This window comes from Syngnathus floridae, chromosome 8 (assembly GCF_059516105.1).
Source record: "Syngnathus floridae isolate MCC-2025c chromosome 8, RoL_Sflo_1.0, whole genome shotgun sequence".
NCBI classification, from domain to species: Eukaryota; Metazoa; Chordata; class Actinopteri; order Syngnathiformes; family Syngnathidae; genus Syngnathus; species Syngnathus floridae.
In genome coordinates this window covers 6,955,019-6,969,564 of record NC_142420.1, presented here as the reverse complement: position 1 = coordinate 6,969,564, position 14,546 = coordinate 6,955,019, and the positions used below count along the sequence as shown (strand labels likewise).

The 14,546-nt window shown below is 42.1% G+C and overlaps 3 protein-coding genes across 3 annotated transcripts in view; 1 reads left to right on the top strand and 2 right to left on the bottom strand.

The window, feature by feature from the left end:
• LOC148394273 (SLAM family member 5-like) overlaps positions 1 to 1,542 on the bottom strand; it is a 33,471-nt gene extending 31,929 nt beyond the window's left edge. The window contains exon 1 of the mRNA XM_088384006.1: positions 1,400 to 1,542. Coding sequence (XP_088240132.1) covers positions 1,400 to 1,451 — 52 coding nt within the window. The 5' untranslated portion in view covers positions 1,452 to 1,542. The remainder of the gene's footprint in view (positions 1 to 1,399) is intronic.
• Positions 1,543 to 2,042: 500 nt separating this feature from the next.
• Positions 2,043 to 5,628, bottom strand: klhl6 (kelch-like family member 6). Its single transcript, XM_088384007.1, has 7 exons — positions 5,233 to 5,628; positions 4,703 to 4,868; positions 3,850 to 4,299; positions 3,516 to 3,753; positions 2,952 to 3,154; positions 2,629 to 2,842; positions 2,043 to 2,354 (listed from the first exon to the last, which is right to left on the bottom strand). The coding sequence occupies exons 1-7, from the start codon at positions 5,472 to 5,474 to the stop codon at positions 2,050 to 2,052; spliced, it is 1,818 nt and encodes a 605-aa protein (XP_088240133.1). The 5' UTR covers positions 5,475 to 5,628; the 3' UTR covers positions 2,043 to 2,049.
• Positions 5,629 to 6,436: 808 nt separating this feature from the next.
• Positions 6,437 to 14,031, top strand: LOC148394271 (immunoglobulin superfamily member 2-like). Its single transcript, XM_088384001.1, has 10 exons — positions 6,437 to 6,869; positions 7,612 to 7,977; positions 8,051 to 8,470; positions 8,963 to 9,367; positions 9,862 to 10,227; positions 10,434 to 10,808; positions 11,700 to 12,080; positions 12,150 to 12,557; positions 13,089 to 13,484; positions 13,575 to 14,031. The coding sequence occupies exons 1-10, from the start codon at positions 6,800 to 6,802 to the stop codon at positions 13,796 to 13,798; spliced, it is 3,411 nt and encodes a 1,136-aa protein (XP_088240127.1). The 5' UTR covers positions 6,437 to 6,799; the 3' UTR covers positions 13,799 to 14,031.
• The last annotated feature ends 515 nt before the right edge of the window (positions 14,032 to 14,546 follow it).

Genomic DNA, 14,546 nt, shown 5'->3' with positions numbered 1-14,546 from the left:
TTACCTATAACCTCAATTCTGTATTTCAAACGATGATGCTGGTCATTTATCATCAACTTTAAGTCATAGTTTCCGCTGTCTTCATATGTGGCATCTTTGATGGTGAGCCTTGCAGATTCTTGCTCCAGAGTGATCCTGTCCTCGTAGGGAGGAAAAACATCTTTGCCCATCTGCAGATCGAACCACACCACATCTCTACCATCATGTATCCACCCGAGTAGATCAGGTTTCCCGGGGATAGACGGCAGAAAGTTTATCTCTTGGCCCTTGAGCACATATTCCAGATGCCGTGCAGAATCTGGGGAAGGGGCAACTGGAGAGATGGACAGAGATAGGTAGATGAAAGTTACTACTGATGGCAAAGAGGACAAATGTAGACTCAAAAACTCTAGTACATGCAGGTACGATGAAAAAAAAGTACTTCTGTGAGGCGAAATGCACATTTTCTATGTTTGAGGACTGTTCCTATCTCTCTATCATGAATGTTAATCACCAGGAGTGTCAAAGTTGCGGTTTGCGTTGGCATGCTAATAAGAGGGGAACATTCGTGTGTGAGCTACAAAACTTGATTCTGTCATTAGACACCAATGAGCTCATTGGGCGTTTCTACCTCACCTCCAAGTGCATCTGGAAATTTGATTTTATACAGTAGATTCAATTTTAGACAGAATAAAAGGAGGTCTATTTTGTAGCGCAGTTGGTCTAATGTATTTGATCAAGGCGCAGGCAGGGAAGTTCATGTCATCCAGTTGTAGTATATATATTTTTTTTACAGAAATATGACACTAACGTGGGACAAATAGAAAACACTGAGAATTATTAGAACTTACTCAAAACAAAACTGCTGAACAAATACATCCATAGATATCTGTGATTCATTCCATGTGATTAACTTAACCTGATTAACCTGACATCAAATTAGTGAGCAGAGTTTAAAAGTGAAACCTACCCTTCACTTAACAGGTGATGTCACTGATAAACAATCACTTGCAATAGGAATGGAATTTGGTTGGGGATGTTTACCGAGCCTTTGGCGGTAAAGGACATTTCTTGATTTCTTCTAAAGGATATTTCCATGATTGTCATCAAGCATTCAAACATGTAATACTTCAGAAAGACCTTGTGTGAACTGGTAGACCAGGGGTCCCCAAGCTACAGGGGCCAAAACACAAAAACTGGATTTTCAGATTGCCTTTTTAGAAATGTTTTAATGCACATTTTTTTTAAATGTTTTGTAAATCATTTTAAATTATTTGCTAGGTTAATACATAAAGATAACAAATTTAATAATACCCCGTCTGCTGGTATGACATCATGTCGATGACACAAGGACTGTTTCAGTTGTCCAAGTATCAACAAAGCGATCAAAAAGTAAACATTAAGAAATGACAGAACTTACCCAAAGCGAGAAGATGGTACAAAAGACTAACCAAACTATATTGTTTAACCATAACGGGTAAAGATTTTGAGCTTTCGAGTTTTTTGGTGAGCCTTTCAACCTGCTCCTTGTGGAGTGGCACTGAATGGTTGAGGCACCTAGAACTGAACTCTAACACTTGTTTTCGCAGACTGGTTGGACCAGTTGCAATTATAGAACATTTCCTGGTTTCTTCTTTGTTTTTTTTCTTCGGACAGACACGCAAAAACACATCTGCATCTTGGGTATACTTATTGCAACAGGTTACTGGGATCAGAACAAACAAAATTAATGTCCACAAACCATAGTCAGATTCAGTTCACCATTTTCCAAAGAGCATGTTGTCATTCACGAACAACAATATAAGTGCTTGTTTGGGTAAAATTAGCAAAAGTTTCTTTTCGTCTTAATAATTCATAATCCACAAATTAATATTAATCAGAAGACAACCGTGTTTCGACCAAAACATGTCAGTGAAAAGAAACGTTTTGACTTCAATTGAAGTCCATAGGCCAGGTATCGAGATGATGATATCCGTGCAAGGAGTTTTCCAACAATAGCTGAATCAGAGGAGTTCAGGAGCTCCAAGATTTTGTCTCGCTGGGCTAAAGGGACACCCAATGTCATTCGTTTTAAGTTCTTTGGTGGTCAGACACAGGTGCCACTCTGTGCATGTGTGTGTAGGACTTCAGGAGAGTGACACTGCCGTGGTGTGACACGCCCACGGGCAAAGCACATTCTTCTGTCAAGACTCCTTCACCCACATCCCAGCACATGACTGTGGAGATGACATGGTTCTTGTTATCGCGGCCTCCTGTGATGAAGAGTTTGTTGTTGCAGGCAGCGATGGCGCAGCTAGCCCTATCGCCTAGACCTGTCACAACAGACCAGGAGTCTGACTGAGGGGTGTAGCAATATATGCTGTGCATGGCGCCACCTGTGGGGACAAAGAGTAGGACAAACCTTCATTGAATGAGCGCATTGCCTTTTACGGCCTTTTCTGTAAACTTCAATTTTGGTACAATGTTATTTTGGTTAAAACAACATGACTTTGAAATGATATTTAAGTGTTTTGGGATCATAGTTTGGGGCATATTTAGATTTTAAACCTTTCATAAAGGCAATACCCCAAAAATGTGTACCACAGGGCTCCGTCCCGGTCCCACATGAATTGCAGTGGTCTAATGTTTACATATAGGCTCAAAACTTGCCAACTACATAGATGCAATTCTTGAAGCTGACAGCATTGGTGCACTTGGTTTCGATGGGAATCGGCGCCCGCCGCTCCCAAATGTCCGTTCCGGGTTCCCAACGTTGAACCAAATCAGTCGCCAGCTTTCCGTTGGGCCCGCCACCAATCACGTAGATCCACCTGTCGAAGCTCGCAGCAGCAAAGGAGCTCACACCCACTGCGAGTGGTGCCACCTGCGCAGATAGGAAAGCTATATTTTTTTGTCTTTAGATACATGGACCACGATTGTTTAACTTTACCTCCTTCAGGCCACTATGACAGTGAAATTGAGTGCCTGCTTACCTGCGTCCAACGGTTGTGAAAAGGGTCGTAGGCCTCGACGGAATCGAGCCTACGCACGCCATCGAACCCGCCTAGTGCGTACACCCTCCCGCCTTGGACGGCCATTTTGTGCCTCCATCGGCCTGTTGTCAGAGGCTCGATTGGAATCCACTTGTCCAGAGCACCGTTGTATTTCCAAACATCTGTCTGGGTCTCTTTACCTCCTACAGGAGCAATCAAGAAACATTTCACTTACGTACCTCACATGGCAATTTTTGTCCATTCGCCCAGAGTGAAATTTGATGTTTGGTTTGAGAATGGGCCTGCTTGCTTTCTATTTTTTCTGGTTTTGTGCAAGTCCTGCCACACCATGTTTTATTTGGACCTTACTCTGAATTGGGAACACAAAAGAGCCTTCCCCAAAACGTTTTTTTTTTTTTTAAAGTTGGAAGCTGATTTTTTTTTTTTAAATGTCGAATAATTCTAGAAAACATCTCCTGACAGTTTTCTGGGGGCTGTCCTGTCTCTTGAAAATCAACAGTTTCTGGTGGCAGTGGTTAAAACATATACAAACTACCGTCTCACCAGATATATAGAGTTCATTGCGAAAGGTGGTGTAAGCAAACTCCACCCATTTCCTGTTCTGAGCCTCCTCCTCCATGCCTGTTCCCGGTAGCCTAGCAACCTCGAGCCTGCTGCGTCTGAGTGGGTCCAAACATGTGACGGTAGAAATGAAGCGGTCATCTTTGGTGCAGCCTCCAATGATGAGGAACACCTCTGACAGGAAGTGGCGCATGCGCGGTTTGGTTCGTTCAGAAACCACCTAAAGCAAGAAATTTTATGATCACATACAATTCCTTTGCAGCCCTGGAAGAAAAAGTTTGCACACCCCTGCTTTCGTCCATATGCTGATACTAACCTCCCTCCCAGACAGGTGAAACATGCGGGCCTCCTGCAGCAGAGGAAAGCTTTCGCTGCAGCTGCGGATGAGTTCATCACCCTCCACTTTGTCCACAAAGTACGCCGGCTCCAACAAGGGCAGCCGCACGAACGAAAGCAACCCGACCAGTAAGTGGCGCCGCTCGTCCCGCTCGGCTCTCACCCAGCGCATGAGGCCCTCGAAAACACACTCCTCGTACTTCACATCCAGATCGTCCCTCTGCAGGATGTTCCCAAGTGACTCGGCCGTCACTTCCACAAATTCCTGCTGCTCGACCACCTGGGAGAACTGAGAGGCGACGTAGTCCAGAGCCTTGGTCTTCAGAGTGCGAAGGTCGTAGCGATCCGCCAGATTGAGGATGCCAATGCAAGTATCCGCTTGCAAGGATCTGCTCAGGTAGCCAACACATGCATCCACCACACGCAAAAACTACGAGAAACAACACAAACAAATACATAACAGCAATTTTAGGAAGGATAATGAAAAAAAAATGCCCTAACTTAACCTGTTTTGTTACACAACTATGAAACTCTTACTTCCTTTTTTCTATTGCAAACATGATCTTGCATAACCAGTTGGGAACCGAGTGATAGATCAGAATTACGGCATTGCTTGAAATATATTGTTTTAGCCAGAAAGGAAATACATTTTCACAGCTGTAGTATTTTGTAAATCTTGTCATAATATACAAACAATGTTTTCATCAACATATTTCCATTTATTAACTGCCATAAGTTTAGAGAAGTTATTCATCGTATCGCACTGCTGACCTGAACAACTACAATATCGTTTGCAATACTGTCTTCCAGTGGTGCTTTTAGGTATTGCTCACCTGAAACTGACTGGCTGCTTCCAGTACACTCTGCACATTTGAGTGAGTGAGGAGGGCCCGACTGGTGTAAGTATATTGCAGAAGAGTCCGCATTGTCTCGCTGTCCAGTCCTTTCATCTCCACCCTTTCCTCTTGACTCTCTCTCAAACCACTGCAGAACATGGCCCTGAACACAGCAAAACCCATCAAGTCATTGCCGACTGAGCCTTGCTATGTCCTCGAAGTTTTTTTTTTTTTTTTTGAGCAGATAAATTGCACTTTTGAGGCCTTTCCCATACTCAGAATTGCAGCAGTTTGCAGTCATGTCCATCCATGGAATTGGTCCTAGAATTCTCCTTAAATTCCACTTCGACAGTTTCACTTATATAAATGTGAAGTATGCTAAGCAGGCCAATCAGAAGCAGATCTTAGAGAATTGACCTCGTTTCGTGATCATTTCAATGATTCACCATGAAAACAGTGTAAGGGCCTTCAGCTTTTATTCTTATACACCCCCCCAACCCTGTTTTTTTTTCTTCTTCTTCTTTTACCTGAAGTACTGACTGGCCGCAGCAAGGATGGCTCTGTGGCAAGGGAAGTCACGTCCTTGTACACACACGACCACATCAGTCAACTCGAGGTTTACTCGCAAGTCCTCCATGCCTCTCTGCAGTGCCGCGGGCAGACCTCCATCTTCCCAGCGATACTCTGTGCCGCACTCCTTATCTGGACCCGAGTCCTCCTCGGCGAGAGACAAGGGACACTCTGTCATCCTCTCTAGTGAGTCGCTCATCTTTCCTTTGAAGCTCCTGCACAAAACTTTTCTTCGGGTGTGCACCTGCACTGCTTGAAAAAATGCACAAAATATACCGCTGTGGTTTTCTTGTAAGTGTGCTGCTCTTTCTTGCAGCTGCTTTGCAAAGTTCCTATTTCTGTTGTTACCAACTTAGTTATGTAGCGTTTGTCTTTAGACACTTCCTCTATTTAGGTTGAGAAAATTCCCCCTATGTATAACACACGGGGACAAATCATTAGAGACACTATAGAGGACTTTAAAAAAGTATATTACAAAAGCCTGGATTATATATTTTAAAATTGTGTGTCACATGCGATTAGTACCAGATTTTATTTTTATTATTCTATGGTCCACATAATTATCTATATTTCTTTTGTCTTGATAATATAGGCAAATCTATTGTATTAAATGTTTAAATGAATTAATTTAACAATATCTAATGATGAATAAAAGTAAAATAAATACTTGATGCTGTTGTAATATAAAGCATACTATAGAAAAGTAAAATTACAAAAGCAGACTATTCTTTTTATGCAGTAATAAACGTGACAAATAATGTGACAAACAAATACTGTATTTTATTTAATGGTAAAAATGATTAAATGTTGATGAATATGTTACATAACCTCGCTTTTTTTAACTTTGTTGACCATAGAATGTTTACATTATTTAGAGAAAAAATAACATAATTTCCTGCTCCAGTTACAAAGGTTATTGTCACATCATCCATTTCAATTTTTTATTATAAAGTACATATTGCTTTTGTAACTGTGATTTCTGAATATCGTATAACTGCGATTGACTTCCTTGCCCACTAAGTGCCACTGTTGTCATTACAAACAGCCTGCAAATCATTTATTTATTTATTATTATCATTCATTAAGTATATCGTTGCAGCATTTGCTGAAAATGTCCCGTTTAAATTTTCAAGAGTCATTTGATGAGTCTTCACTCCAGATTATGACATTTATTATATATTTTTATGTATGTATTTATGTGTTTTCTGCCTCAGCCACCTCAGCATTGAGGCAATGAAGGAAACCTTTTACAAAAAAATAATTTAGAAAATCCAACCTAATGCTGATGACAACTGTTTTTTTTTGTACATTATTAGAATAACCCCTCACATCCTGCAAAGGGAGATTTAGTTGTGAGTGACAATCAGACTTACGTATTGTTGTGGTCAGTTTGTGGCTTTGTGCAGGATATATCTGAGACTTCCTGTAAGATGCTAACAGGAAGCAGAAGCCACTTAAAATGATGCAGGAACGCATACAGGCACAATATGTTATGTATTGACACAGTCAACAAGCTGATTCAGGATGTTGCACTTGATTTTCTACTCATGGACTCCTTGTTTGCTCCTGTGTATGGCAACACTTTTGCACCACGGTATGTACTTCATTTCATCCCTGAAGTTGAAAAAGACTCTAGTGAGGAATTGTGTTGATAACTCTGAAGGTTATTTAAAGTGTGAGCATATAAATAAATGAATAATAATAAATATAATTATTTTTAGTTTTTAAATAAAACATTTATATAGAACTCTTATATACATATTACTGAAACAAAGCTATGTCCAATTCTGATTTTGTTTTTTTTAAACTTAAATTTTTTTTAAATTAATTTTTTGTCAATTATTTTTTCAAAGGGCTCAAAAACTGAATTTCTGCTAACTGATTGTTCATTGAAATACCTTTATCAACTCCAGGATTTGATTAATCATAATGAGATATGATTTATATTTGTATGCCCTATTTATCTTTTACATGAGTGTTTTGTCAAAAAAATGTAGTTTTCTTATAATTGTTATTATAATAATTATTATTATTACTTGTTTTTATTACTTGTTTAATATAGGTGGTAGAGAGTGAATCTATCTATCTATCTATCTATCTATCTATCTATCTATCTATCTATCTATCTATCTATCTATCTATCTATCTATCTATCTATCTATCTATCTATCTATCTATCTATCTATCTATCTATCTATCTATCTATCTATCTATCTATCTATCTATCTATCTATCTATCTATCTATCTATCTATCTATCTATCTATCTATCTATCTATCTCTCTATCTCGCTATCTATATATTTAAATTTCACTTTCTTTTCTGTGTTCCACTCAGGAAATGCCAGAGTGCTGACTGAGATCCAGGCAGGACCCCTGTACCGTGTGGCGGGCTCTCTGCTCTCCATATCCTGCAACACGAGCGGATTCACCAATGTCAACTCCAGGAAGGAATTTGAATTCCGCATGACCAAGCCTGCGAATACAATGGTCCTGAACATCATTAGCACTGAAAACCCAAGCTTTAGTTACAGTATATACCGCGACAGAGGCAACGACATCACTTTGACACATGTATCATCCAACTCTGTCCTCTTTGAGATAAAAAGTCTTCAGAAAGACGATGAAGGGGAGTACGACTGTGCGGTGATCAACCCGGAATATATTTATGATGGAATCTACAGCGTACAAACCATTGTTAAAGGTAATCAGTCACCATCCATCTAATACTGTCATTGTTAGAATGATGAGGCTTCAATAATTTCATGTATCCGCAGTGATTGACGACTCCCTGAGCGTTTCGTCTGCCACCTCCACCTCGCTGAGCTATAACCAGGATGAAACGCTCACTTTAACGTGCCAAGCTTCCAGCAACACCATCCAGCATACCCATCTGTCTGTAGCCTGGTATCTCCGCAAGGAAGGTGCCGATGACGATGCAAAGCTCATCATCTCCCTGGACAGAGACTTTACATTAAGGCCTGGCCCAGAATTTCAACAGCGCTACAAAGCCGGCTTCATAAGATTGGATAAAGTCGGAGAGGCCACCTACAGGCTGACAATCGACCGTTTGGAACCATCAGATTCGGGCCGAATCTACTGCGAAGCTCAAGAGTGGATCGAGGATCCAGACCTGTCCTGGTACTCGCTTACTCAGAAGACTGCAGAGGAGACTACACTAGCTGTCAAAAGCAGAGGTACCGAAACATCCATCCTTTTATTTTCCATAGCACTTCGTATCTCGTGTTGCAGGTGAGCTGAAATCAATCCCAGCTGTTTTTGAGCAAGCACTCGCCAACACCGCCAACAATCATTCACAAATGTACAACTGACGATATCGTATAAAGGCTTCAATTAACCGAGCATGTCTGTTTAGCAGATACGACATCCATCGTTATAAAATTTCATTACTTAACTAGTCCATATTTATTTGAGAGTATCAGAAACAAGTTAAAGATACATTACATAAAAATCGTACACACGCGTTTAGAACACGTTGCTTTATGTAAATGCTGAATAGAAATGGATCTGGGACGGATCTGTGAGGAACGCCTTTAAGTTCGACACCTGTTCGACATGCTGTATGAGTTGACATCTATATTTTTGCTCTTCTTCTACATTGGCTTGACAGGATGTGTGGTGTTGTTCATGACGCTATGTTCATTTTTTTTCCTCTTTTTTTGCGGCAGAAACAGAGCCGGTAACAGACAAGGTCTCTGTGGTGGTGAGACTGTCGGCTCAGCAGACATCTCTGCAGGAGGGACAGGAGCTGCTGCTTACATGCAGTGTTGACACAGAGAAGCTGGAGAGGTTTTTCTCTGTAGCTTGGCTGCGGGCAGGTGTCGAGCTGGCCCGAATAGGCCCCACGGGCGTTCTATCTGTGAACACTGAGTACGGTCTGCGAGAGAAGCAAGGAGAACTCAGGGCCAGCAGGATCGGGGACAGAGATTACCGTCTTGTTTTACAGCCTGTCAACACTGAAGACCAGGGAGGGTACATGTGCAGAGTGTGGCCCCAAGAAAGACAACATGGCGGCTTTGTGCAAGGCGAAGCCCAAGACTCCAACTCCCTTCATGTTAGCATCTCGGCTTCAGGTAATGTTTTTATTTCCAGAATAAAGGCTGGGCCCATGCTGTTTCTTTGGCTTTGCCACAAATATCCTGGACATCAAGACGTCCAATTTGAATATCTTGAATAAGAGTGTGGCAGCCAATCAAAATATTCTCAAAATGCAACTACCGTATTTTCCGCACTATGAGGCGCACCGGATTATAAAGCGCACCTTCAATGAATGGCCCATTTTAAAATGTTGTCCATATATAAGGCGCACCGGATTATAAGGCGCACCTTCAATGAATGGCCCATTTTAAAACTTTGTCCATTTATAAGATATATACATTTGGCCCGCGGGCCGGACTTTGGACACGCCTGCTGTCGCGGCTCAATATTGGTCCATATATAAGGCACACCCGATTATAAGGCGCACTGTCGGCTTTTGAGAAAATTGGAGGGTTTTAGGTGCGCCTTATAGTGCGGAAAATACGGTACAGTGGATTCACACCGTATAGTAAATGTCTTTCCATTGCAGCCAGTGGACTCTCGGTCGAAATGCAAAACACCGTGAATGTCAACGAAGGCAACACGGTGACCCTGACTTGCAAAGTGCACGGCTTCAAGGACCAGCTCTCTGTCACTTGGCAGCGCAAAGTAGCGTCGATGTCTACGTTGGCCAACATTATCGGTCTGAGTCAGGAGGGCGTCGCGGAGACGCCTGCTGTCGCGCTCTCGAATCTAGTCAGAGTTACGCGACCTGCGGTGGACATCTTTGTCTTGGAGCTGGATGAAATCACGCCTGAGGATTCGGGTGTGTACCACTGTGTGGTTTCTGAATGGAACAGTCACAGCAGGACTAACAGCCAATCAGCGAGGACCATGTTGACGGTGACCCCCATGTGTAAGTACACACGCAAGTCCAGGACAACCTGTACAATATGCTTGGTTAATTTATGAATGTCAACTACTTGTCGTATTGGCACCCCGCTGGCATGATACATCATCAAGATGGTTGGTGCAGTCTTGGTTTACACCAAGGTTTTCATAGACTGCAGATCATGAAGCCTGTCTCTTCATTCTTACCAACGCCGACATTTTGTGTTCTAGATTCTTTTATGGGTGTGAATCTGATCAGCCGCAATAGCGTTGCGACTGTTGGAGACAACGTGGAATTGATGTGCCGTGTCAAAGGGCCACCACGTCTCACCATGACGCTCTCTTGGAGCGTGCAGCGGAACACCTCAACCTTAGATAACATCCTGAGCGTATACTACGACGGTACCATTAGCTGGTCTGGGGAGCAGCAACGTTACCACCTTAAGGTTGACAACAAACCCAGTGAGAGGATTTACTACCTTCTCATCAATGGTGCCAGCCACAGGGAGGCGGGGAGCTACCAGTGTCGGGTGTCCGTTTTCCAGAAGAACGTGTTCAAGAAGCTGCCACCATCCAACCTACTCACAGTCAAGGTGCAGAACCCAGGTAAGTAAACTCTCTTAAGCGAATCCATGTCGATATGACTAAGGCAGATCGATTAAAAAGACCACGTGAATAACTCAAATGATGATTTTCGACTTTGTTGAATGAGTGAAATGTCAGTCGAGAAGAAAATACTAATTACCATGCCGACGTTTGATTCAAAGTAGACCTGGTGGAAATTCAGATATAGTTAACACAATCATTGAGGGAATGTCTGAATAATTGACTTTTCTGTTGCTCAGATTAATGGCACACACATGCTCTTTTTGACAGCGAAAAGCAGAGCACACTATCATCTACTAGCAGGCTAGCCATTATCTTATGATGAATTACTCAAGGACAACCCAACCAACCATTTTATGCACTGCTGGGAGAAAATGTCTTCCACAGATGGTGGGACTTGATATTGTCCTAATCATTTTGAAGGCTTAATTGATTAATATAGTATCTCTGAATGTGAGGCTTTGGTAAAAATGGGGAAAAAAAAGAAGCAACTTATTCCATTGAACACAACGAGGACTGTGATTACTGGTATTTCCAAGCAGTGCAAATTCCCACAATGCTTAAGCATGTGGTGAGCCCAGAATGAGGAGAAGTTGTGCAAATATTACCTGGCGGTCTCAGCTGCAAGGAGGAAGAGCGTAGGGACTTTTTTTTTTTTTCTGGAAATCATGCGACGGCTTTCGCCTAGCCCACATCGATGCTGTCCTGATTAACATGTTCAACATGAAAACTGATGAATGAGCTCAGCTACATATGAATTATTCTACAGCATTCTTTACTCTTGTGATTTTTCAAATTACATTAAAAAGTATCAATGATGTCAATTTGACAATGGTGATGAAAAAAATTCATTTTGGACAAAACCTCTTCGTTCTCTCCCCTTTCTCGCAGCGAGTGACCTCATTCTGACGCCCACCCCTGCTTTAACAAGAAATATCAACAGTGACATCACCATCAAATGCTTAGTCACTTCATCTCGCTCTGGATCTTCCCGCTACGGCGTCACCTGGATTCTACAGCAACAGACCCAAAGTGTGACCATCTTGAGCTTGGATCGAAACTCCCAAGTAACATCGACCGTGGACCAAAACCAGCGGATCAGCAGCCAGCAAACCAACGGTCCTAGTTTTGAGCTGTCCATTCGGGATTCTCGTACTTCAGACCAAGGTGTCTATGTGTGTGAGGTCATAGAGTGGCTGCAAGATCCTCGTGGTGAATGGTACCATCTCCCCCCAGTCTCTGGAACCGTTCAGCTGACACTCATTGAGCCTGGTGAGATCTTTTGTTTCATGCACCCACATTATTTTGTTCCGAATTAACGAGGGTTCCTCCTTCTTCCAGCCAATGATCTCCTTTTGGATCGCAAAGAGCAGCAGGTTCTTGTGAAAGAAGGAGACAGAGTCCATCTCAAATGTGAGCTGGTCTCAGGTGCATCCAGTGATTCCTGTTTCTACAAAGTCACTTGGTTCTACACCGGACTCGGATCTTCTGCGGTATCGCTTTTGGAGCTCGATCATACGGGCCTAATGAGATATCCGGAAAGAACGGGTCTTCACGGCCTGCAGCGAAGGCTTCGTCTTTCCAGACCCAAACGGAGCAGCTTCGATCTTGAAATTCAAAGCATACACGAGGGGGATAGTGGCACCTACCGTTGTCAGGTGGAGCAGTTTCAACTTGGGCATGAAGGCCACTGGGAGCAGAAGGCTTCGGCTGACGGTGGTCCCATCATATTGTCTGTGAACATTGCAGGTATGATCATAATGTCGTATTTTCCAGACTATAAGGCGCACCTTCAATGAATGGCCCATTTTCATACTTTGTCCTTACATAAAGCGCACCAGACTATAAGGCACACCATTAATGCATCATGTCAGATTTTTAATCCAAATCAAATCATTCTCCATTTTATCTTTTTTATTTCAACTTCATACGCAACAAATTACTTTATAATCACAAAATGATCCATAGTTTTTTTTTATTCATGATTCATAGTCTTCAGCGGGCCACTTATGATTGATTTCATGACACAATGCTTTGGGTCAGTTTGAATTTAGGAATTTGGTCCATATATAAGGCGCACCGGACTATAAGGCGCACTGTCGGCTTTTGAGAAAATGTTAGGTTTGTAGGTGCGCCTTATAGTCCGGAAAATACAGTATGTCTTTATTCCTGCTTTGAATTATTTCAGACCAAATAAATGATAAACTTTATCCCAGCAGATTTACCGTGAATCTCCATTTAGTTTAACCGTCTTTCATCATTCCTGCTACCTTTTGACAGAAAACAACCTGTCCATCATGAAGGAAGAGTTGGCCTTAAACGTGAGCACATCGCAGGATTTTACCATTCATTGTTACATCACCAAACAATCCAGCCTGGAATCCAAGTTCCAGGTCACCTGGTTTTGGCAGGAGAAGAGAGAGACCGAACGTCACGCGGTATTCACATCGTATAGAAATTCGACTTTAAAAGACTTTTGGTTCAAGAGGCGAGAGCAACTGAGATTCGGTCACGCTTTGCCCAACCAATTCAGCCTCACCGTGTTGAAGCCCACTCTTTCGGATCGTGGTCTTTATTACTGCGAGGTGGAAGAGTGGCTTCCTTCTCTCTCCCACGGCTGGAGGAGAGCTGGAGTAGAGCGTTCCGGTTACTCCAATGTCAGCGTCTATTTGCAAGGTAACTTCACTTGATATCATGAGTCATAATTGTGAGAAACAAAAAAATCTGGGAATATAAGGGAGTCATGTGACTTTACTGTCTCTGCAGGAGAACATGAAGCTGGCTCAGCATGTCCTTCACGCATGTGGATCGGCCTTACTGTGGCTGTTGTACTCTGCTCACTGTTGGTCATATTTGTGCTGGTGCTCAAGATGCGTCGGGCCAAGACCTGTGAAAAGAAACCAGATCAGTCTTTGTGGATGGAGCAGCAGCAACTGAAGACAAAACCCTGTGTAGAGGATTGTGAAGTCAAATTGCAAGAGATAGAATAAATACTATAATCTTAATAGTCATATTTGTATAGCACATTGAATGCATAATGGATAGAAATTTTTTTTTGGATTGGAATTGTTTTATTTTTTTATTCTACAAAATGTAAAGAAATGGGCCCAATGCAAACGTGACCAAATCTATACAGTATTTTTAAAGAAATCTACTCAAATGAGCAGTAATAATGCAATAATATTTCATATTAAAAAAAAATGTGCCAAATGACAAAATATCACATTCTGTTGTCGAAACCTTCCAAAAAATCAGATGCGTATTTATGTGCGTGAACTATAAAAGCAGACTCCTTGCTCATCTGTTGGGTGCGAAAAAGCGTCTGCGATCTAAATGAAATATTGCTCTCAGTGAAGGGAGTGACGTGCATCTGTCGCGTGCGCGAGTGCAAAACATTTGGTCAGACGGCGTTTCGACACATGACCCGAAATGCGGTTAACAACACACACCGGAAAAGGAGAACTGCCGCGTTTTTTTTTTTTCTTTCCATTTCAACTCTAAAAACCAAAGTTGCACTTTGAGATTTGTGTGCGTGAGAGCGTGCGAGTGCTTTCCTAGTAAAATGTATTTTCTGTTACGGCTGTCTGCAACAGTCGACTTCAGAAATGAAACAAGAAGTGTGAGATTAAATGCCCGCCTGAAGGATTTCCACTCGGGTAAACAATCTTAGCCCACTTTTATTCGACATCCTCAAACTGTCGAATGACTCGGCAGGTTATTTTCTTCAAACGAGCCACG

Bases quoted from the DNA above. Each gene is read 5' to 3' on its own strand.
- klhl6 (XM_088384007.1), bottom strand. From the start codon at position 5,474: ATGAGCGACTCACTAGAGAGGATGACAGAGTGTCCCTTGTCTCTCGCC. The intron at 3,754-3,849 runs GTTAGTATCAGC...TTCTTGCTTTAG, and splicing joins TTCACCTGTCTGGGAGGGAG to GTGGTTTCTGAACGAACCAA. The intron at 2,355-2,628 runs GCAAGTTTTGAG...TTGTCCCCACAG, and splicing joins GAATTGCATCTATGTAGTTG to GTGGCGCCATGCACAGCATA.
- LOC148394271 (XM_088384001.1), top strand. From the start codon at position 6,800: ATGTTGCACTTGATTTTCTACTCATGGACTCCTTGTTTGCTCCTGTGT. The intron at 10,809-11,699 runs GTAAGTAAACTC...CCTTTCTCGCAG, and splicing joins AGTCAAGGTGCAGAACCCAG to CGAGTGACCTCATTCTGACG. The intron at 13,485-13,574 runs GTAACTTCACTT...CTGTCTCTGCAG, and splicing joins TGTCAGCGTCTATTTGCAAG to GAGAACATGAAGCTGGCTCA.